Source organism: Sipha flava, unplaced genomic scaffold (genome assembly GCF_003268045.1).
Source record: "Sipha flava isolate LNK unplaced genomic scaffold, YSA_version1 178_pilon_pilon, whole genome shotgun sequence".
NCBI classification, from domain to species: Eukaryota; Metazoa; Arthropoda; class Insecta; order Hemiptera; family Aphididae; genus Sipha; species Sipha flava.
The window spans coordinates 715,257-741,580 of record NW_020272126.1 but is presented as its reverse complement, the minus strand read 5'-3'; the positions used below and the strand labels follow the sequence as shown (position 1 = coordinate 741,580).

Sequence of the window (26,324 nt, the reverse complement as noted above, 5' to 3'; positions counted from 1 at the left end):
TGGTACGTTGGAACGCGTATAGGTCTATTTTACTCTAATAAGCGATAGTGTGGAATCCCCTTAATAACAAATTGATTCATAGTTGATACGCGTACTAATGTTTCAAACTCTAACAATCAAATGAAATATTATGTCGGTCGACAGATCGTAATATTATCGACCGGCGTCGGCGTGCTGAACGTCGGAGGCCGTTATCGCTGTTTTCGTCAATTTTATAATTGGTTTTCTTAAAATAGAAGTGTAAACACTCGGATAATTTCTACAACCAGGGATATTATTAATAATTATTATAAATAGTAATAATAATATACGTATGTTAATTTGTACTAGTATTATTTAGTATAACTATTATTTAAAATTATAACCAATATAATAATTTTGTTTTGATGATAGGGGGGTGGAAACCCCTTACACCCCCCCCGTAACAATACCCCCCGTAACTATGCCACTGGAAAGGGAAGTCAACTATTTAGTTAATTATCGTTCTCTTTTCAGTCAATATTTGATGAATACGCCAAAATTGAAACTGAAAGACTAAATTACATCAAAAACAACCAAGCCAAATTGCATGCAGATAGTTATATTCATTTAAAAGATGCGATTGGACGACGAGACATAGAAGCTAATCTTTTAGGCCAAATGGTTATACTCCCGTCAACTTTTACTGGTGGACCAAGGTACATGCACGAAAGAACACAAGATGATATGACCTACGTTAGACATTACTGTCGTCCTGACCTTTTTATTACTTTTACATGTAATCCTCGATGGGACGAGATAAAAGAGCTCTTACTTCCCGGTCAAAGATCATATGATCGACATGATATAATTGCAAGAATGTTTCGGTTAAAAGTCAAAAAGACCATGAACTTATTGACAAAAGGTAAAATATTCGGAGAAGTGAGATGCTATATGTATTCAACAGAATACCAAACTGTAGAGAGGTTCAGGTAGTTGTAAGCTATAACTTATCGAATAGGTTATGATAATAACTAAATTAATATGTATAAAATATTATTTAAAAAATCTTAATTAATTTAAATTTCAATAGATTTAACAAAATTTAATCTTGGCAGGTTACATACATTTATATACTTAAACCCGGCAACGACGGGTAATTCAGCTAGTTTTTAATAATTTTTCAATTTCCGGTTTCAACAGATGTAGTTGAGGGCCTTCACTTTGAAATAAAGTATTAAAATTGGTCAAAAGACCAAGTGTATAGGATATGAATTCAAAATAAATAACAGTAAAATAATTTTTCATAGTTACATGTATTTGTTCAATTGTCTTAGAAGAGTCCTCATAACTTGCAAGTCTAAAGTATTCTTTTAGAGTAGGGAATTGCTGTAAGACGCTTTTACGCAGGCTTTCAGTGAAAACCAATGAGTTATGGCTGGAGATAGTATTTTATGAATTTCAACATGAAAAAATACTTGTAATTCTTTATACGTGACTTGACAAGAATGGCTTCTACTGAAGTGTGATTCTATGTTGCGTAATAGGTCTTTAATAGAACGAGGAAGCTTTAAACATGCTTTTGAGTATGATAAATGTATCATGTAGGAATTGGTACCGGATTGTCTGTTTCATCGGTTACACTAGGGATTCACTACGTTTCTTTTAAGCCACTTATCCATAATGGAACTATTCAAATATTATATAAAAAATAGTAAAAACTAAAATAAAAATTACTAAATCTAAAAAATTAAATATTAAAGTTTAGACCAAAAAATACCACATTTTTTTCAATGCCACATAGTGGATTACAAGTTATAAAAATTACCACCATATAGGGTGATTACCACATAATCGGCAATACTGATGGAAATATAAGAATTTAACATTTGTCAGATAATTATTTTGTGCGAGTATAGGCAGAGATTTGATATTTTTCTTGGGGGGGGGGTTAGAATAATTCTACAAAAGTGACCGGAAGATGTATTTAAACTGTTAATATGTTATGCCTTTGTACCTCCTCCCTCATAAATATATGGAAAATAATTCAAATTAAATGAAAACAATTTTTACGATTATAATAATTATAAACTCCGAATTTTATTTCAAAACTATGTATCTATTTTTAGATACAAATGCATCAATAACATTTTCAATATCAACTTAATATCTTTTTCTATGCACAAAATTGCTGAGTTGTTGAAACGGTCTTGCAACATACAAGTGCGTAGCCATGTCTTTATCTTACGCATCGCTGAAAAACTTCTTTCACATGTAGCTGATGCAATAGGTAAAGATATAGCTATTTGAAGAAGTTTGTATAGGCTAGGGAATACGCTTTTCGTTAATACATTTTTCATGGTTTCATATTCATAGCTGGTTTCATTTTTCTTAATTCCTAATTGTAATAAACTGTTCTTTGCCACTATCATCTCTGATTGAATTAATTTATTAATTTTGATAAATTCAATAAACCCTAAAATCAGTTTATACAATAATATGTAATATCACTTAAACATAGGTTGTCGAAAAAGTATAAACTTAAAATTAAAATAGAATAACAGTTAGGTAAGTAATAATATTCGTATTCCCATTAGTGCACTATAAAAAAAACAAATGTCAAGTCGTAGGTATTAACGAATTAACGTAAGCGTAAAACGACATCGTAAAAACGTGATAATTATCGATACAATTTCAATTTTCAAATCAGTGTCACTACAAATACAAACGTTAAATATTCCTTATTTCCATACGGCAATACAGCATACATATAATATCGCATGGATCGTTGGAAAGTATGGAATCATTTTAGGGGGAGGGTTGTGGATAATTGTGGGGGGCTAAGCCCCCACTAGTACCCCACAATCACTGCCTTGTGTGCGAGTTATAAATAAACTATGATACGAGTACAGTGCATCGAACAGTGTACCGTTATCATCAACGATTATCAACAATTATCGAAGATTAACATTACAAATATCTTTTACACATATTATTAACATATATTCAATATTGCTTAAAAATTAAAACCAATGGTTTCCAAACTTTTTTTGTCGGAAAAGGGCTATGGCGGAAACGGTAAATATTATTTTGGCGGAAACGGGTAACTCCCACTCGTACGTACCATGTCTTAACTTGGCGCATTGCAGAAAAACTTGGTTTACATGTAGCCGAGCTGATTTGTATTGTTATGGCTACCTGTAGTAGTTTGCATAAACAGGGAAACACACTTTTAGAAATATTTTGTTTTTTGTTTCATAATTTATTTCATTTCCTGATTGCAAGATGCTGTTTTTTGCTACGGTCATTTTTGACTGAATATTGACATTCGATAAATCCAATAATCCCTGAAAACAGTTAAAATTTACTAATGACTTTTATCATAAAACTAAAAACTGAAGATTTACTTGATAATGATCAATAAAACATTGACTTTCTTCAAATTTTAGTTGAAAAAAATTATCAACAGATATACCCATTTTTAAACTATCATTCGAAAAACTTTCTTTTAATTTTGTAACTAGTGTGTCAAGAATAACTAAGTACGCATTTATTCTGTAGAAATCTTCAGTTGTCTGTAGGTTACTTAGTATAGGTTCTGTGTACTGTGCATTAGTACTAGCAGTGACGATGATATTTTTAAGATCATTTGGTTCTTTACTTTTTCTTAATAATATTCTTAATAATATGATGCATTTAAACTACGGTTTTGTTGACCAAATTTTATCATTGGATAAGACTGGAACATAATTTAAAAGTAGTAGTCACTCTATGTCTCTATATACCTTAATAGTACCATTGATTATAGAATTCTATAATCAATGATAGTACCAACAATAGCAAATATGCAATATTGCGATAGTAAAATGTAAAAATGATATTTATATATTAATAACAATTATTCATTAGGTTTCTAATTAATTATGACCAAAGTTTAATTTTAATTTGTGAGTGTTAAGTATCTAGCTATAATTTGTATTTAGTTTTTGCATGCAAATAACTTTAATAAAAATAAGCTAAGTAATATTGCCAATATTTATCTCTAATACATAGGTATATCTAACTTCATAATTGGACGTGATGGACCAGAGTTAATATTACCCAAATCATTTATATCATTAATTTTAAGCCGAGAATCAAAATCAATATTTGATGACGAGTTGGAGTGTACTGTAGTTTTTTTCAGGAATTTCTGTCGGCAAAACGTTTTTAGATTTTACAGTTTCTTTAAGGTTTTTTTTAATATTAAATAATTCAAAAAAATTCGAAATTTTAATAAATAAATTAAACACTAATGAAATTACTGAAGTACTACAGGTTACAGTTATACACTATAAACCAGTGGCGTAAATTGGATCCAATATCTGGTGGTGCAGAGGCATATTCTCAACTTATAATTTCCAACACACCAATTTTCCAATTTCCTAAGTAAAATTCTTCCCAATAAACTATATATTTTCCCATATACTTCTTTAAATAACAAATAAATTTTAAATTATTTTAGCATTAAAACCTTTATTATTATAATATTAATAATAAAAACAATCAAATTTTGTTTTTAGTATGCTTTGGCTCTTGAAAATATTATAAGTATACAAATTTCAATGATTTTCTGGTGGTGCAGAAAGATATCTTTGCACCACCACATTTTAGATGTGGTGTTACAAGTGCCACATTTGCACCACCCAGTTTACGCCACTGCTATACACAGTTATACAAAGTTATAAACAGTTTTACAAAATACAGCTACAACAACAACGAAAAGTACAGCGTGACACGTGTAGGTAATATTTACATTTTAATATTCGACCAAATATACGATTTAGGATTTACAACAGTGAACAAAGCAACATGAAAGACGAAACGGTCGAATCGGCAATCGGGAAAATTAATAATGTTTATCAAAGTTTGATTATCGGAAGTTTCTATTTTTGTCATTGCTATAATGCGATAACAATTCGTCGCGACGGTCAGCCGGTGCGCATCGATGACGATTAGATATAAATAAAAATGTAAAATGTAAAATATGATTAAATCAAATAGCTACACCTATTAAAAGCACACTATCAATTACTCACAAATATTAAATATATACTAAATTTTATTATGTATATAAGAAGTATATAAAAAAGATTATTTTACATTGCATGGATGATAAAAAAAATTGAAATTATTTTTAAAAAAAATGTATTTTACAAATTAAAATATTTAAACTAAATTGACTAAATTAAAACTCACGTCATGGAGTAGTAGATGATTTAAAAAAATTGGCGATGAGTTTTTAAGTGAACGTATAGTTTGTGAACTTGATAGTTTTCCAAGCACTATTTTCTGATGCTGTTCAACTGATCATCGAATTTGCAATCCACATTTGTTCTGGTTTGGGAAAATTTGGCGAGGTAGTAAAGGCTACCAACACATTAGCTCGAGAAGGTTTATCCACTGGAAGTTCAGTAGGTTCAAGTTCTTGTGATGAGATTTCTGGGTTTTTATCTTCTCCTGCATTTTCATCGCAAGTCTCGACATCATTATCCAATAGTATAACACTTATTCAATAGTAAAAAACTTGAAAAAGGAATAGTATTTTCATTAAAATTGGAACAAAAGCTAATAATTTATTCCAATCTTCGTCATGTATATCCTTGTTTATGGGTTTTTCAGTGCTTAAGGTTGCTTAACCTCTACGATTTTTTAAAACAATTACTGATTGTTGTCGTGGTTACATCACACCATGATACAGACTTCGCCCTCAACGCTAGTAAAATGTTCAATTTTATACGATGTTGATCGGAATCAAGGCATAAAAGTGTATGGTTTACGAGTCTAAACTTGAAATAACGTTTAAAAACAGAAATTATCCCTTGATCAAGTGGTTGTAACCGGGATGTACAATTCGGAGGAAAATAAACTATTTTTACGTATGGCAGTTCCCGGTCGCTAATATTATTATTGGCACTGAAATTGTCCATAGTCAAAAATATATAATATATGTATAAGTATATATATATATATAAAAGTACATTTCTATTCTGAAGTGCCATTCTTCGTTAAAACTTAACTAACCATAGGCGAAAAGATGTTGAATGTACTGAAGCATTTTTTTTTTTTTTTTTTGATGAATGTATTCGAATGGAAGACTAAGTTTATTTACGTTTTTATAACATCTAGGTTTTTGATATTTACCTATAATCCAAATCTTGAATTTTTTCTGAGCCAGTTGCTTTACAGCATAATACAACAGTCAGTATTTCTTTTAGTGGCGGTTTTTTGATTTTTTTCTGGGGGGGTCCTTAAACATTATCTTTTAATATATACAAATAAACTATTTATAATTTCAACATTTACTGTGGTAACTGGTAGGAAAATATAATAATATTTTGACAAAAAAAATGTACTTTATTATATTTATTAATTTTCGGTGAAAGATGGGCATAATTCTAGTTTAGCAACTTATCGATTTTTTTAATTTTTTTTTTTCAAAATGTGTGTTATTAAATTATTAAATGCAATCCGAAAATAGAAAGATGTGTTGTTCGGCAATTTCAACTCTACAAACAATGGTTCAAACACGGAAATCTTTCTTTAAAAATTCCATAACTACACTCTATTAATCGACGTGTAAATTTGTGTTTGCGGTTGAACCGTTGTTCGGTTTCAATATTCGAGTTTTGATGACATGGCGGAATAAGCCATTTTTTTAATGGATATGCATTATCTCTTAATAGGACTGCCCCAGGAAATGGTCACCAACCACTCTCAAAAGCAACAAATATATTAGTGTTTCTTAATACTCTGGCATCGTGTACGCTTCCAGGCCAGTTTGCATCTACTGTATAAAATACATGGTTTGGACCACAAACCATTGTCACGTTGATTGAATGGTTGCCATGTCTATCTATAAATTGTTCTTCGTTTATACTTGGTACATCAACATTTATTAACGTACCATCAATACAGCCAGCTATACATGGAAAACTACCTTTGTCAAGGAACATCGTAAGTATTTTAACGGGATTATTTGGCCACTTAAAAATATTTGAAAACATGTGGGTAAAAACTACATTAACAACCCTTTGAACACATCTACTCACAGATGTAGTTGATATTCCATGTGTAGTTCCTACACTTAGTTGTTGTGCACCATTTCTGAGCCAGTCAATGTCGTCAATAGTTGATGTTCTGTGGTGATTGCTTTATTCCGTTTACTCGTATGAGTTAGCATAGGTCCAATCTTACTTAAAATAAACGCTATTTGATTTTTTGTTAGTCTGAAACATTGACGATACTGACGGTCATATAATTCGAAGTATACTCAATCTCTATATACTCGTTGAGATCGCCTTTCATCAGAAATATCATCATTTATGAGCTATTCTAATCGTAACATAATTAACAATACTACTTAATCTTAGTTAAGATTAAATACTACTAAAGACTCAAACGAATCTTGATAATCTTGTCGCATATAATAAAAATTTAATTTAAAAAATTATTTGCCACCCTAAGTACTAGCTTTTAGTATTTATTGGGAAATATGGCACTGTATATATAGTATTATTACATAGTAGTAAGTTAAACTAATTCGAAATCTTCATCTGAGAGTGGGAAATTGTCATTATCCATCGTTTCTGATATTTCATGATCTGTGATGTTATCATGATAAATCATTTTATGTAATGTCATAATTGAAGGTAACAAAAAAGGTACCAAACAAGAAAAAACACTAATCAAAAATTTTAAAATTTATTAATTTATATAAAACAGTATAAGGAAATATACTCGCAGATAAACGTGATGTTAACTACATACAGCAAAACAAAAACATAACAATAATACTCATCTAATATTGATGTTTCAATCACTACAAATTATTTTAGTAACAATTTAAATAACAAAAAAAATATAAATAATACATTGTCCATGGGTACTTGACACTAAATAATAATCCATATATATATTTATATTATATGATATACGTAGATAAATCCATATGCATTATACATACACATAATATTAAATCACGATGCAATTAAAAATTGTTTTTATTTTCACAGTCATGGTATACATATACAATGCATGTGTGATTTCAAGTATGATTATAGATTAGAAACAATGAACACAATATTTTAATATCCAGTTGAAGGAAATTCAAATTTAAAATCTAAATATAGCTCTTAATTTAAATCCGATGATACCATTCGATTCGTTATATAAAAAAAAAATAAAAATACATTAAGAAAAACACAATTTAGGAAAAGCCCATATTTTTAACACGCAAATTAAAATACATAAGTCGAGCGTCAATAACGTGTTGACAGTGACCACTGGAGCGGTGTGTACTATGCGTTGACGGAGGAATTGAACATGTGAATCTATTTCTTAATAAACTTTTATTAACTATAAAATAATATTATATTATATTATTATTATATATATAATACATAATAAATAAGACTAGTATTTTTAAGTAGCGGCGGATTGGCTAAATATTTCGGCCCGGAAATTACCGTATGATCGGCCCACCATTCAATAATAATAATTTTCCTTAAAAGTCTCCTTTGTTCATGGATTAAATGCTCGTAGAATTATTTACATCACAATCTTACAATTAAATACAATATTCTTAAATACATTATTTTTATAAAATAATTTTTAATCCTAGTACATCGGCTAAGTGTTATAATACTACTACTAGCCCATCGGAAATTTTCCCGGTATCCCGGTGGGCCAATCCGCCGCTGTTTTTAAGAGTATTAGTTAATTATACAAATTGAATAATTTTGTTAAAAACAACTATAATAGAATAAATTATAAATTAATTTTTAAAAATCACAGATTCTTAAATGGTTAAAGCGATAGTTATGAATGGACTGCTATAAGCTCTAGAAGAAGATTTTTAAATACATTTTAATATTGGTACAATGTATATGAGGTATATAGGTAGGATAACATGTTATTCCTCCTTCCATGATGTACAATTATTCATAATATAACTTAGATCACCCAGTCATGACTCTAAAATGGACGAGATTTTTAACTATACTCAGTCTCACTTGTGTATAGAAGACACAAGTAGTAGGCTATCTTTCTCTGAAAATATAGTTATCTTTTTTGTTAAGCTACTCTTTCTCTTTCAGTATCAATGACAGTGAATATTGTAAAGAATTTTCTCTGGGTGAAAAAAAAAATGTCAATGCATTTAATAAAAATCAATAAAATCATTAAGGTCTCAGTCCATAAATTAAACGAAAACTATCAGATAAATTTAAAAATGATGGGCTTAAAATGGCTAGATTTTATTTTTCGTTGTATCTATGGTTTTACATGCGTTCTAGTGTCCATAAAATTTGTGTGTAGCAGATGTAATAAATAATGCACTTCTACATATAGTAATTAATATAAATAAAAAAAATTAAAACTGGTATTCTATTAAAAGTATTAACTATTGTTAGGGTAATTATCAGAAGCACAAAAATATAGAAACAAAGACTATAAGGTTTACAGAGAGCATTGTACAAGAAAAAAATTCACGATTAAATTCAAATACAAATTTATTTCATAATTTATTAGTTACATCTAATCCACTGTTTTCCACTGTTAGAATTATTCCATTGGTAATTAAAGATCTACCAAATTATATCAAAGTTTACTAAATTTTGATTAAAAGTCCAATAGAAAATAATACCCTGCAGATTCCGATTCAAACACTGCATAATTATTTTAATTTTTATTATTTATTTATATTTATATTAAATATATTTAAATATAAGTAGAAATATTTTACCTGTTTATTGTCGAATATAAATTGAAGTATAAAAATATTGTAAAATAACTATCATTGTTTTTATTCAAAATAAAATGTAAATGAATTATTATAAAAAAAATGTAATTTTTATAAATTTATTTAAAATCTCAAACATTTTGATAATAGGTGGTCGAAATTGAAAAATAATGCCAAATTTAAATCTGTAACCTTTGAAAACATCAATTTGTTTGTATTTAATATTAATAACTAATGAATAGAAGTTGATATTAATTTCGGCAAACTAAATAACGATTCAGACCACTGTTTTACCGGGATATTTTGCGTTACTAGACGCGTTTGCACTGACCGGTCGGAAGGCGTTTTTGTTTTTTTTTATCTCCTATGATGCACGACAGCAGGAGCGGCTGCTGTCGCTACGACGGCGACCGGCAACGGCACCCTCCCAGCTGTCAATTCTCCTGCGATCGTCCGACTCGTAACACGTATCGTTCATCAGTTCTGCCGCCACCGTCGTCTTGTTTAATTTTCCTCACAAGTTTCGTCGTTGGAAAATTATACCAAACAGGTAAAATAATTGGATTTTTCGCGTATGATCGAAAGGCTCAGATCAGACACGTTTTGAAAATGTGTCCGATTCGTATATAGGCACACACACGTACAATTTTAAGTTGAACTTTGGTTAAAGCTGTCCATTAGATAGTACACTATTGAGTGTAATAGATTATCCCCGGCGAAATGTTTATTAAAAAAAAATACTGTATTAGAGAATGGTTTTTCCTTCGGATTTTACTCCCCCCTTGTATGAAACTCCTGATCCAACTTAACGCTGTGATTTATAATATTTTTTTAAATTCGTCTATGTTTGGCCTAAATGTCAAATATTGTATTGAATATTAAAAAAAATCAATGATATTAAAGATACGGTTTTAATCGGATCACTTTAGGTTGATTTATTAATTCATGTGTCAGACCCATAAGGTGTAGTAATCCATGTGACCAAGGTTTTCTTTTTAAATTGTATTAGCAATAAGTGGTTGCAATTGAGTCTCTCGATGTCATCTCACAATCTTGCAGAGTTCTGATATTTTTATGGTTTTATTTTAAATCATCGTTAGAAAAAAAAAATTACGCAAATCGTTCGAACAATCTGCGTGTACAATATTTATCGTTAAACATAAGGTATATAATTAAAATAATCACTTAATTTAACGATTTGAAATATTATATTGCCACACAAATTTACTTTTACGTCATTTAAGTGTTATTGCTTTTTATTTATAACAACATTGATGTTATTGTATTGTGAACACTTTGCACTTTTACTGTACCTGCATTAAATTGCAGTGTACCGACGTTGAAGTCTTTTTCAAAATGTATTGTTAGTATGTAATCCGATAATATTTTCTATTTCTTCTAATTTTAGTGTCCGCGATATTACAGGTTTCATGTATTTCTTAAATTTGACTTACATGAAAAGTTTACTCGGTGCTGTTAATCTAAGTAGGTCTTTTGTTCCGACCATATGGCGTGTAAGAGTTATATGCATCGTGACGAGTACTTCGTGCACAACAATTCGCGATAAACATCTGTCCGATGAATAGGCGTGTTTAAATCGTATTTAGGACATGAAAAGTATTATTATATGAACTATGTGTGCAATAGTTGTATATTTTGTCATTTAAACTTTGAACTTATTTCTTTTAAAATGCTCGATATTTTAGTACCATTGGCTACAATATATATTTTGAAACCATTTGATTTTGTGATTGATCACTTACTTAAAAGCTGATATTTTTACATTCAGTTTTTTCACAAAAATATAATTTAACTCTGTTCACAAAGATAATGGTCAGCGTGCAAACTGCGTTTAGTGCAATATACTGTAGTCTACGATGTATAACGGTCAACTTCCTACATAAATTGTTCAGTACACCTACAATTTAGACTATATCCTTGAACATATTTTGGGTCGATAACATCGGAATTTATTCATGTTTATGAGATATTGCTGGATACACGTACGATGACCATCGATGTTCCTATATTTATTTACGTTGCACTTTATAATAATGATGTATTTTTATTACTACTATGTACAAGGTACTAATACTACCACTAATATTTAATAATTAATAACATATATATTATAATTAATTATTATTTTATGTTTGGCTAAATCATTGAATTATTTTAAAAACAAATTGACAATGTTTCTTTTTTCATGAATATTGTTTGTCATCATTGGAAAAATTCATGTTTGTCAAACGTTTCTAACTCGTGATTATTATTAAAACAGTTTATAAACAATCAATTAGTATCGTCACTGAATTAAAAAGAACATGAATCATCCAGTAATAGTGGGTTTATTAACTCTAGTCGAGAGAGTCTAATTTAATGTTTTATACTCTCGTCATTAATTTATCATATGACTAGACATATGAATAAAACTTTGATTTATTTATTATTCAGTTTTTGTGTATTTAAGGAAAATGTTTCAGTACCCAAAGTACATATGTTATCTATTGATATTTCCAATTTATTTATAATTGCTTTGTTTAGTATGTCTTGAGGTGACATCTTATATCATCGTTTACTACTTATATTTAATTATTATTATAGTTTATTTATGTCTTTTAGGAATTCAAAATAATACAATTAGAATTTAATGATATTATGTAATGTCTTGTTTGAGAATGATTATAAAAAAAAAAATCAACATCAATTTAAATCGTATTAAGAACAAAATGTAATGTTGAAATATATTTATTTATTTTATTTTATTGAGAGCACATAAAAAGTAATTTTGTTAATGCAAAATACTTTTATCAATTTATATTATTCTTTAAATTACTCATAGTTCGTATAGTCGAGCATTAAAACTTAGATGTCAATGTTTAGAGTACTATATAATATATTATCTAATAAATTTAATTATTCAATAAAAATAATTTTTATTATTTTATCAGATTAGGAAAAATATTTCAAGTAAAAATTGCGATTATTTTTTTCTGATAAAAAGCTTTAATGTCCCTCTAAAATTAATAGATAAGCACATAAATCATACAAATAAAGTTAATTTAATTTTTAATAGTATTTTAAATTAAAATTTTACTAAAATTTAAAAAAAATAAAAAAATAAATTTACTAAGATTATACCTGCCATTGGTTTTGAATTTCTATTAAAGCTATTTCAACATAGTTCCTTATATGTTATTAATTTATTATTGTACTTATATAGTTGTAACCTATACGACTAGGTATACGTTTTATAATATTCATGGTCATAAATACCTTGTGTGCTTATAAATTACGCATTACTCACATTAGGGTGCTGTTTATTTTGTCATTATGAATGGAAACACAGTAAGATGAAATATTAGCATTTTTTTTTTCATGAATAACCAATAGAAATGCCATCAACACTTTTCTATGATTTTCATAGTGAAAGTAAATTAATAAATTGCAGTCGTGTATGCTTCAATAGTATTTAGATGTACTCGTATGTGTGTTTTTGATTTATAAATAAAGTAAACGAATTCCTTATAGAAAACATATTTGAATTATTTATCTGTAATTAAAAAAAAATCGTTATTGTTTTGTTATATTTATTATATTTTGTTTGTAAAATATAATATTTACTCTTTTCAAATGTAATTGCTATAACAGTTAATAAAAGCCAGGAAATCCATAGCCTACATTAGTCATATGGTCAATACAGTTTATTTAATATAATGCATATAGATAATACAGAATGGGGAAATATGTGATTAATTCGAGGTCGGTCGTACCGTTGTATCAGCCAGACGATGACATCATCCTCCGAGTTCAACTGCATGACGTCATCACATACCAGTGTATTATTTTTCTTTTTATGGCGCGTGCCCCTTCTTTTGCATTATACATTTACTGGCCACTGATACCATTTTTATTTAATATTTAATTTTTAAACGTGCATTGTTATAAGTAAAAAGTGATTTAAATTACAAAATGTGCAAAAAGTGTTTATTTTGTAAACTATTTTACTTTTATAGAGTTAATGAATAATAAAAACTAATAGACATTATATATAGCAGTGTACTAAAAATCAATTAGTATTTAATAAATATTGTAAAACTAATAAGAATTATGAATATTGTAGTTTGCTTCTCATTTTACAACAATACGTTTAACTTTCCCATATATTATGTACAGAGGCGTACATTCAATCTTGCTATGGGAAGGGTTTAACCAAAAAAATCGTTATCTTTTTTTTTCGTTGCACAGATAAATAAGATAAATAACTGCTATAAATAGATATTATTTTATACAATTTTTTTACCAATTTACAGTTTACTTTTACATTACAATAAATGAATAGCTATTGGAATATAAAAACAGCATAGTTAACAAAACTTCAAACACCTATCAATATAATTATTTAATTATCATAATATTTTTACAGTTGTATATTTTATGTTCAAAGCCTAATATTGAAACTATGAATATATTACACGTCATCAATAATAAAAAAATTTTCTTTTTTTTTTTGGCCCTGGGGGGGTGTGAACCCGGAAACCCCCCTGTATGTACACCACTGATTATGTACATATTATACAATTTACAATTCATATTTTTTAAGCAATTGAAAGTTTTTATAACTGTGTTTAAAGTAATATATTATACTTTAAACTTAATAAGTTTAAATGGTGTATGTAAATGGAACATGTACATATTTGTATCTTAAAAAAAATACATCAGCAGTTAAGTTCTTATTAGTAAAAACTATTTTAGTTTAAAAATTAAAATATTAGATTTACACAGTTAATATATATAATAACAATTAATGAAAGGTAAGTTATCAGCATACTTAGATTTGTTCTCTTACCAATGTTGATAACTGTAGGTTTGATAGCTCTAATATGGAATTTTATATTTATGTTAATTAATTACGAACAAAAATAAATTTGCCATACACGTATAATACTCGTAAAATAATAACTAAGTATTATTTAATATCGTGCATTATTTATAACCAACGTTGATTTTTTAAATCAAAACCCGGTCATTTATATTATAAATATTTTTTAAATTATTTACCGGACAGTAAATTCTACAGATTCTGAAAATATAGTTGTAATTTTATAAAGTGTTATTACAAAATTAACTTTTTAAAAACATTTTTAGTCTAATTATATATTTCAATATTATGATTTAATTATGCCACATTCTTATATTGAAAATTAAACTGGGCTTTTCAAATATAAGTAATTTTTTTCAATAATTTTTAATAATTAAGATATTTTTCAGTATTGTTTTCTAAATTCAATAAATTATAATTTTATATTTTTTTGATTTAAAATAAGTAAAATAGTACTGTTGTACTAGTTTAATGACAATATTTTTATGCTGCAGTTATTGTTTATTAGTTCATCATAACTCGTAATACATAAAGACATTTAGGTAGGTAGGTATTTCGTGTGTAATTGATTGGTGGAAAAATAATTAAATGTAAGCCAATCCTCAAAACACTCGCTTTATCAATGACAACAAATATTGGATCGTCTTAGGTGAATATAATGGGTTTGTTATGTTAATCTTAGATTTTGAACGTATAACTTTTGGATTAAAATTCCATAATCGTTATTAATTGTTATCGATTGTACCAGGAAGTTATCAATATTTGAAATATTTCATGTCACATAATATTTATATTGATAATGGTTTTGTAGTATAAAGAAAATTGTGTGAATAGAATTCATTATCGATGGTTAATTCTACTCACTTCATATTTTTATTGGTAACCTCCACTAACTCTTATGAATTAATAAAATAATGCCTTATTAATATTGTTTTATTAATAGATATATGATATGATATTGAAAATAAAACTATTTATTCTTGAACTATTAGGTTCTGATTTGAACATGGAGATTATAGGTTTTTTAATTTTATATTTTCATAAGTTTATATAACTTAACAGCATTTTTATTATTATACTAATTACAAGGCCCACATGAATTAGTACTATTGAATGGGAAAACAGAACACGTTATTATAAGAGAGCTTAATTTTGAATTTTATTTATAGTTTTTGATGTTCAGCAAAATATGATAAATGTTTTTGAAGCTTACTTCATACAATTGGTTAGTTTAAGTTGAGTGTGTGGGTACAATATTTAATATTTTTTGTTGAAGTTGTAATTACTCTTTTAAAAAATGGTACTTTCATATTGTATTATTTTATTAAAAAAGTTTAAGTTTTTAAGTTATTATTCTACTCTCTAAAGTCAGAATACCCATTAAAAAATCATCGAAAAAATAATTACTATGTACATTTAAGTTTAAAAATATAATTATTAAAATACGTTATTAATATAAATAATATAATACCGCTATAATTAATGTTTTTAATTAAATTAATTACAAAAATTATCTCAATTTTTTTTAACGTTTACATATATATCATATTAATATGTTTTTAGTAGTCCATGGATTATTACTAAACATTTACAATCCTGGAACCTTTAAAAATAGTTTGTGTTTCGCGGAACCCCAATGTCTTTAATTAAGACCAATGCTCTAAAAAATGTTTTTAATGATACTGTTAAGATTTTTAATGATTACTCTTTATTAAAATTAGAAAATTAGTATATAACACAATTTTTTTTAAATAATATTAAATATTATATTTTTCAAATATAATATAAAATAAATTTCTCAATAATCAGATACATCTGGCGGAACACACATGAAACGCTGCTTATATAACGATATCCTGGATAAAATGATATCTACCCTATGTATTTGATTGGTAATGTTTTCGTTTTCCGAATACAACGATCCGATTATTTAGGTCCTATGAATATCATTAACTAATAGGTTTATTATTGCTAATAATAGAATCAGTGGCGTATTTTCTAATTTTTTGTGGGGGGGGGTCTAAATATTAAGTACCTATAAGTTTATAATATAAAAAAAACACATACGAGTTATGATGTAAATATGTAATAACTATATTATTTATATTAAATTATGTATAATTCACTACTATTATGATTTATTAATACAAATTAATAGTCGGCGTATCTACTAATATAATCATATAATAATTATTATTATGTTACGTCGTTATCGTCGTCGGACTCGTTTTCGTCGTAATTGTCGTCGTCGGATGGCGACGACGCGACAAAAATAACCAAAAGTTAAACCAAAGTAAAAACCCATAATATAAAATTAATATTCTCTTTCTCGGTACCTACGTACCAAGTTTTTTTGACTTTTTAAATTTTTTTCTAGGGGGGTCGAGACCCGGGACCCCCCCCACCCCCCGTAAATACGCCACAGAATAGAATATTTTTCTGTAGGTCATAGAAAACATAAATTCTTCGTAGGAAATCTGGATCTAGGATTTCTGTAGATTAAATCCTCATAATTTTACTTATATTCATTTATACTATTAGCACTCGACAGTCATAATAGATTATAGTTATGTACTATGGTTGTTGATTGAATAAAGCGAGTAATCCATCAAATGTTTATTAAATAAACAGATTTAACCTACTTCTATGTTTAAAACGAACCCATTGCGTATGTTTGTATATATTTTGTCTAGATTAATTTTTAAAGTCCATAGACCAGTGGTTCTCAAACTGTGAGGCGTCTCCCTTGGGAAGTGCAAACACTTATTAGAGAAGCGAAAGGCAAATATTTATATTGTATACTACACCACTAAATATTTATTTTTGGATCAACAATAATTTGCTTTTATTTAAATAATAAACAATTTTGTTTTTTGGTGCATTTATGCATATTGTATATTTTTTGTATTTATTAGACCTTTATAAGTCCTTAATAATTTTACTCGTCTTTTTTTTTTTACAACAATATCTGGTACTTTTTATTTTGTATAGGTATTTAGTCATTTTTTTGTGCACAAATGCATGAATATTTGTGTATTTTATAGAGCTAGAAGCCCCTAACCCAAATAATAATCATAATAACTGACAATATTTGTTTCCATGTTCTTTAACTTGCAAATATTGGCCAAAAATATATTCATGTAAATTGAAAACATGGTTAAGATCAAGAATAAGTCAGCATAGACTAACAAGTTTGGCTTTGTTGCATGTGCATAAAAATATTGTATCCATTGATGAAACAATCAATAAATTTGCCAAAATGAAAAAAAAAAATTGGAATTTGTTATTTGACTTATTTGTTTTTAAAAAAATAATTAATAGTTACTATTATTACTATGATTATTTGTTGTTTTTTTTATACAGGATTCAGACTGAAGATACAATTTTAATATAAGAACTATTTGTGTTGTTATTATTAATACTTATTTTATATGCAGTAGGTTTTAAATATATTTATTACATAAATATTAAATTCAATTTGGTACTTATATTTTTATTTATTCACTTGAATGATTAACAGGAACAGGAGCTGTAGGTAATGAACTAGAGCCATACCCAGGAATTTTTTAGGGGGTCCAACATTTTTTTTATCTGTTCTCTAATTATAATTATAATTTAATTCTATACCAAAAAATTACTGTTAATTACTATAGGTTTACTATAAGAGGTAGGTACCATAATTTGAAATCAATTTTTATTTGGTAGTAAAATGTTATAAAAAATTACATTATTTAATTAACAATATTAAATAATATTAAAAAAACAGTATAAATTAAACATGATTTATACATTATAGGTATATTTTATAATCTATAAATTTTGTGTATTGAAAATAATGGGAAATTAAAATCAGGTACGGATCCAGAGTAAAGATCTGGGAGGGGGCCTTTACAATTTTTTTCATAGGTATTTTATTCATAATTTAAAAATTCTGTCATAATAGTAGGTAGATATAGAACATAAAACACATTTTCCAAATCTATCAATTATTTGGTCAATGTTTATTTTAACTTCCCTATGAACACATAGTAAACACAAAGAAGTAAGGCGATCCTCCTGCATTCTAGAGCATAGCCAGGTTTTTACCCGTTTTAGAGTAGAAAAACTTCGTTCTTCAGTAGCGCTACACTCATTGGTAATGTACAAACTATACTTAGAAGCTGGTATACTGTAGGAAATATATTTGGATCACATTTATTTAAGGCGTTTATTACTGTTGATGGAAATTGATCTTCAATAGTAATATCACTATGTGTAGAATTATAAAAAAAATTGAGAAATAAAATGTCTGGGGGGGGGCTGTGCCCCTGGATCCGTCCCTGATTAAAATACACTATATACTATTTACCATTGAGTATGTAGAAATTTAAATGTGGGGTTCGGACCCCCCCTGGGTACGTCCCTCTACTGAACTGTAAATTATTTTTAAGTTTGTATTGAAGAAAAATTAGTTTCGCCCCTCCCCTCCCACCAATGGCCTCAACACAAATATGCTCTTGCTTCAAGTCAACTTATGCAATTACTTTAATATTATCTTGTGATTATTATAATTACAATTTGTTTATCTGATAACTACAATGATTGAAAGATTATTGTTTTTATGGAAATTATATTCTGTTTAATTTGTATTTAGTAACTGTTTAAATCCTATATTTCTAAAAAACAAAATCGTTATGATGTAAAAAATTATATAATTTAATTATAAAGTTGTTAAGTTATAAGTATTAATTTCCTAATTATTGAAGCAATGCCGACTTTTTCATTTTTCGAACATCATTTTAAAAAAAGGATCTGATTAATAAACTTCAAATTCTTAATTTAATTTCACAATTTTTTAGATTTTAAATAGAAACAAACAATAAAGTAAATATATTTTTAAGAAAATTTATAATGAAATATAAGACATGAAAATAAATAACTTTCATTAGGTAGGTACATATAATTATTAATAATTATACTTTTCTAATACTAATTTTATTCAGTATGACTAATATTTTGTTCAAAATCATTCAGAAGATATTTTTTTCTGTGTACTTATTTTCTTATTAACCTAATCATAAAAGTGTCTAAAAAAAAGTATAGAATAAATCTAGTGGACAACATGTATAATAAAAAGTGACATGTTTTTGTGAGTAGTTTTGATATATAACAAGGATTTTTACCTTTTAAGGTACTCGGTTACATACAGTGATACTTCTGTATAGAAACACGTTAGTATTTATGTTATACATTATTTATATTTTATATATTTATAATGCCATGATATTAATATATAATATACATTTTCATTATATTGATAGATTTTATGTTTATTTTCATAAGGAAAAAAAGTTTTAGCATTGTCTTTTGGATTTTAAAATTAACCTGTTCTTCTTTTTTGCTTGTTTATTTATTCGGCGTTCTATAGTTGTCTGTTTGATTGAATGAATACTATTTTTATTGTTTAAAAAATATTTCTTTTGCTCTACACGACAATAGTTTATTATGGAATAACGTGGCAAACAATGGTAAATAGCCGTGCCCTACATTCCTTTCCTTTCTAACTTTTATAACTATGCATAGATATAACGTTTTTTTTACCATTAGGATCTTCATTATGGATACAGTAGGTACCTAATTGAGGAGTTTTTAAAAACATATAACTATTTTTGTTTTCGTCTGATTTTCAATAATTGATCTTGTCGGAAAACATCTGTTTTGAGGCGCAAATGAAGAACATAAATAGACATATTCGGATGTATACCCTTAAATAAATGGGTAACCAAGGGATACATTTAAGATTTAATAGTTCTTCTACATAATAATTGTATTTTTAAAGAATATGCTGTTAAAAAAAAAATATAATAACGTCGCAAAAACTGTTAAAAGAAAGAAATAAAGACTATGAAGTCGACTGGTTTCAAGACCTATTTACCTTACAAGGAAATGATTTTTAATATACGGAATATTATTTCAATGACGAACAGTTTCATATTTCTAATAAGGCAATGAATTCAAAACTGAATAGTGTTAACAGTGTTGTATTTAAAAATAAACTTGGAATATAGATGTAATTTAGTTGAGCCATTTTTATAGTAGCAATATAATATTACAATTTATGTTTCTTACTAATCACAAAGAAAAGTTAAATTAAAATTAATTTTAATCTACTTAGTTTATAAAAACTTCTGAGTTAATTAAAATATTTACACGTAGTCTTAACATATGATAAAAAGAATTCTAATTATTGTAGGGCCAAATCGGATGTGTTCTTTCAGGTTAATGCCCCAATTTAAAGCCAGGTGCACCGATCCATGTCATCAATTAACTAGCTAGCTATAATTTTCAATTACCATGTTAGGACATAGTTCTGTTTGGCTGATCACCAATTACCACTATAACTTATGGATTTAGTTGCTATTTATGAATTTATGATGAATTATTGTATTTACTGTATAGTTATAAATTATTAATTAAAATTCGTGTGAGTCTATAATAAGACCATCATAATATCATAATATAGTTATCAATAAATAGATACCTAATACAAACAAAAATAATAATAATAATAATAATGAAATAGGATAATATATATATATATATATAATTATGTAAGGGTGAAATATGTAAAATATACATAAAAAATAAATTATAATTTTTTGTAATAAAATAACTTATCGTACGACTATTATTGTACAACAATTTAAAAGCTTATTTAAACGTAAAAATATATAGGTATCCATACATGCATCGACGCAATGCTCACAAATATTATTATATTATTGAATCTTGCAATATATGCAGATAATATGTTAAATGATTTGAACAATCTTGAAAAATAATTATGTAGTTTATTATAAATTGATTTTTGCGTTGATAATAAAGAAAATGTTTTCATTTTTTCATCTAAATTATCATATTTATTACAGTAATTCCTTAAATTTAAATTTGTTAAGTACGCACTATACAATTTAATTTTGCATTTAAATAATTTAACCTATTAGTTCTTTACCTATAATATTTAGGTATCTTGAATCTATATTTCCTTTAAATTTAAGTTGTTCTATAATAGGTCAAGATCAATCGATCATTTGATAAACAAATTATTAAAAAATGTTGTAATCAATATAGGTAGTAATCCTTAAAGTGTTGAATATACGAGTATTTATTTAATATTTAGGAATATCATGGAAACGTATTATTTATTAAATTTTATGAGTATTATTTTAGGTAATGGTCATGTGCATGAACATTTTAAAGGATAGGCAGTAGGCTATCAACGTTTTCTACCCTTCAAAGTGTATGTTCAATCTGTAGGGTCCCAGACGTACCAGTGGTTACCAAATTTCCGCTATCTGATACCCAGACACACCCTATTTTTAATAATGTTACTTTAGAAATAAAAAATATTGTTCATTTAATTAGTATTTTATAATCATATCACATAATCGTGTATATAACCTATGAATATTATTTAAAAAAAGTTTAGTACTAAAGTATAAAATGAATAAATATGACATGGTATTTTTTTATATTTTAAATTTAAATATTGAGTTAGACTGTTGATTGTTGACAGTTAGCTACAAATAATATAAATTTAAAACTACCGTTTTTTTCATTGTTGTTAACCGAATAATAAATATTAAGAATCTGGATTAGAAAAAATGTATTTTTGTCAATTTTGAAAAGCAACACGCTTTTTCTTTTACAAATATTTTTTTATAGAGCTTAATTCTCAAAAATAATTTATTGTTTATTTTTTAGTTATATAACAGCTTTCTATATAGTTAATATGTGTATGGTTTTGGTAGATTTTTATATAAGATTATGGATATACTATTTATAGCAGTTTGCTACCCCCTGCGTAATCGATAAGTCTCAGCATCTCCCCAATGTTTCATGCATTATGTATAGACAAATGTGTATAGAATAAATAAATCTCGACATTCGAGGTGAAAATTCCTAATGTTTTATATATTTATTGCTATGTACATCATTAATATAAATAATAATATTTTATAAAAACTAAGTATTTTTATAAGAATAAATGTTAAAATTTAACACATTTAATGTATTACAATGTTAAATCACTACTTGATTTAATCGTTATGTACACTCTAGAGATATGACTCATTATTCTATGAATTATGAATCGCCCTTTTGAAACTAAATATGAAAACTAAATAACCATATTCCATAAACATTTGAATAGTATATTTATACTATTATTATAATTTAATATAATTAATTTTTATTTTTAGACATGAGTTCTCCATTGTTGAAAGATCTACCTAAGGTAGCGTTTGATCTTAAAAGTCAACTTGAAGGATTCAATCCCGATAATATGAAAAAGGCCGATACTAATGAAAAAATAATTCTTCCTACCGCTGAAGGTAATATAAATACAACAAATTGTAGTAATTAATCTTTAATTATTTGTGACGCTTAATTATCAGTTTAGTGTGCATGTGTAAATTGTTAAATCGTTAAAAAGTATGTTTAAAGTTTAAACACTTTTATTGAAATATATCGTAGAATTCATCTCATTAAATTAGGTGTTAAGTGAATCGCAAATTGCTTGATATTTTTTCTCCATTTTTGTCGGAAATAATAGTTTTACTTATTATACAATTTTTGTTTTTAAAATTATGAAATACTTATCAAGGTTTAAACTAATTTCAATAAAAGTGACTAAAACATATAAATAGAAAGTATAATTATTTGAATTTCTTAAATTTCATAGTATAAAATGACTAAGGAGTATAATTTATTCATACATTTTTTCAATATTGTAATTTATTTATAATTTTCAAGATACTTATCAATTATTTATAACTGTATATTAATATATTGAATTTTATTTATTTATATATTTTAAAATATTTTTTTTAAAGCATAGTATTAACTTAATGTATTTTTTCAAATAGCTATTACCTATATTATAAATATTCTGCCTGCCATACTTTTCAATATAAATGAAAGCAAGTTGCTTATTTGTGTGTAAATTTCAATTGTGTGAATTTTTCACGCTTTTAGCTGGTATTTGTTTATGAGTATATTAAAATGCTTGCTATTGCTTTTTTTTTTTTTGGATTAAAATAAAGACGTCCAACGCGAACGTCAACATAATGATCTCATCCAAGGCGTCAATAATTTTAGTGCGGACAAGCTAAAAAGAACAGACACTCTGGAAAAAGTGATCTTGCCCAATGCTCAAGGTGAGTGTGCTCATGCTAAACATTATATTTTGTGTTTAACTTTGCCTGAAGAAAGCATGAGGTATACTTGATATTTTTTTTTTAAATTATTAATATTTATTTTTATTACTTATTTAATCAATATAATAATAATAATAATAATAACAAAAAAAAAAAAAAAAACGAATTTAGAATTTAATATAATATTAATTTTTTATCTGTAGATGTAGCTGCAGAAAAGACCCAAAATGCAATCACTGAAGCATTAATTGAAGGTGTGGGAGGATTTGACACTGGCAAACTTAAACATACTGAAACTCTAGAAAAGAACCCTCTCCCTGATAAGACTGGTGAGAATTTACTTTAAATATTTGACTTACAATATAAATTATTTTTACATTTAAAAATGTCAAATTTATCATCAGATATTTATTTAAACAAATATTATGCTTTCTTTATTTTTTTAAATATCGGAACCCTGGATTTATCAAGACTGGTTTTAAATTAATCACTCTAGGTTTTTCTATTTTTATTTTTCATACTTAAATTATTTATTATAGTTTCTTAATAATATAATATATTGTCCTCTTTTTCAGTGATTGAAGCTGAAAAAGAACAACAGCAATTAATTGCTGGTATTGAGAACTTTGACACTAAAAAATTGAAGCCTACTGTAACTGAAGAAAAAAACCCATTACCTACTAAAGAAGGTAAATAGAAATAACAGACTATGTATACTACGTATATAATATCAATGATTATAATAAAAATTTTATTTTATTAAAATAAACTAATTATTAAATATTATACATTGTATATTTACAATTTTACAAAAATACTAACTAGATACTTATATGATATTTTAAAAATAAATATACTAAGGCTTCTTCCTCATATATTTAATTATTAATTTTATAAAGAATCTAATAAAAAAAATCCACTTTTAAAATTTCTGAGATTTAAATTATAATAAAGATTAAAAACTTTATACTGTAGGTATGCATATATTTGGTGTTAAATGTATATTAATTGTTATGAAAATAAATATTAGTGTTTCTAAATTATTTATTAATTGGTACAAAAGAGAACTAGGTGACCTGACTAAATAAAAAAAACTTGGGTATGAATTTAGCATTTAAATGTAAGTATATTTTTATGTAAATTACTGATCCTTATTTTTGATTTATCATAATCAATAGATAATTTATCAGTTATAAGTTATCTGTTTAAACTATATAGTGAGTCAATATTTATTGTTTTATAATTAATTTTCCAATTAAATTAATATAATTTTGTATACCGATATAAATAAATAAAAAATTATATTAATTAGTCATCTGTTATAACTTATTTTATAACTTTATATACAGTTAATTATTTTTAATAATGGTTTTTTTTTTTTAGTCATAGCAGAAGAGAAAAAAGCCTAAGTATCAACATTCCAAATGGTTCAACCTCAATGGAATGGATTAAACTATTATATTAAATTATACTCTTGCATATATATCACCTTTTGAGTTGGTAAAATTTGTATGGTAATGTAGAGATTTTTGTAAGCATATTTTATAAAAAAATTATAAATGAAATCTCAAAACCAATTCGGTCATGATATCGTTTAATTACATGTAACAATGTTTTTTTTATGTAATATGACATGGAATTCAAATGTAATTTTTACTTTTTTCAAACTTTTTATTTAACCCTAGAACCATATGCATTTTTTATAACATCAGTACATTTTAACATATTGTATTTTAAGTATTAAAAATAAATGTATTTTTTTTCGTAGCACTTTTGTATTAAATTATAACATATAATATTTTTATAGAAACAAATCTATGAAACATATTTTATAAACCATTTATGGGAAAACATACAATGTTTTCTGAATTTCAAATATTGTAATCTATTGTATCAGGCACATATGATTATTAATAAAAAATAACGTTTTTAACTAAATTATTTGTTAGATTTTTAAATTGTGTACCATTGAAAATAATAGTTGGATAAACGTTCACAGATTTTTAAATCATCAACCACAATTAACTATATATTTATATACATGCATTAAGCAAGCAATTACTTTGAAATAATTTATGGTTGCAGTTTAGATTAAGTATGTATTAATATAGGTTAATATATTATTTATTTTATGTGGTAATATAGAATAAATATTTAAAAAAATAATGTTAAGCTAAAACATGTGACTAAAACAGTAACCTAAATTATTTTATTTTATTTACTTATTGATTATTTTTATATATATATATATATATAAATCCTGCAAAAAAAATCTAAAAATTAAAGTGTTATATTACAAAAAACGTAAAAAGGTGCTTATTTTTTTTTTAACCATATATTTGAATTCATGGTTACTGCAAAATGATCTGAGGGGCGATTGCTCCTATCTTTCTCTCACCCATATATTACGTGTCTGTGTGTTATTTATGTATCATAAAATTAATGTAGATTATTTCATGAGAAAAACAACTATAAACTTGGAATCATCTATGTCAACGCTATTACT

The 26,324-nt window shown here is 26.3% G+C and overlaps 2 protein-coding genes across 3 annotated transcripts in view; one reads left to right on the top strand and one right to left on the bottom strand.

The window, feature by feature from the left end:
* LOC112680627 (ATP synthase subunit O, mitochondrial-like) overlaps positions 1 to 3,437 on the bottom strand; it is a 10,304-nt gene extending 6,867 nt beyond the window's left edge. The window contains exons 1-2 of the mRNA XM_025550785.1: positions 3,366 to 3,437; positions 3,189 to 3,305 (exon numbers count right to left, since the gene is read on the bottom strand). Coding sequence (XP_025406570.1) covers positions 3,189 to 3,305; positions 3,366 to 3,437 — 189 coding nt within the window. The remainder of the gene's footprint in view (positions 1 to 3,188; positions 3,306 to 3,365) is intronic.
* A 6,656-nt stretch (positions 3,438 to 10,093) lies between these two features.
* LOC112680608 (thymosin beta) lies at positions 10,094 to 25,472 on the top strand. 2 transcript variants are annotated; one of them, XM_025550764.1, is made up of 6 exons: positions 10,094 to 10,289; positions 22,862 to 22,993; positions 23,705 to 23,818; positions 24,022 to 24,147; positions 24,394 to 24,507; positions 25,202 to 25,472. In XM_025550764.1, exons 1-6 carry the CDS (start codon positions 10,106 to 10,108, stop codon positions 25,225 to 25,227), a joined length of 696 nt encoding a protein of 231 aa, XP_025406549.1. In that variant the 5' UTR covers positions 10,094 to 10,105; the 3' UTR covers positions 25,228 to 25,472. The 2 variants fall into 2 exon arrangements, with proteins under 2 accessions (XP_025406549.1, XP_025406550.1); XM_025550765.1 differs by lacking the exon at positions 23,705 to 23,818.
* Positions 25,473 to 26,324: the final 852 nt, after the last annotated feature.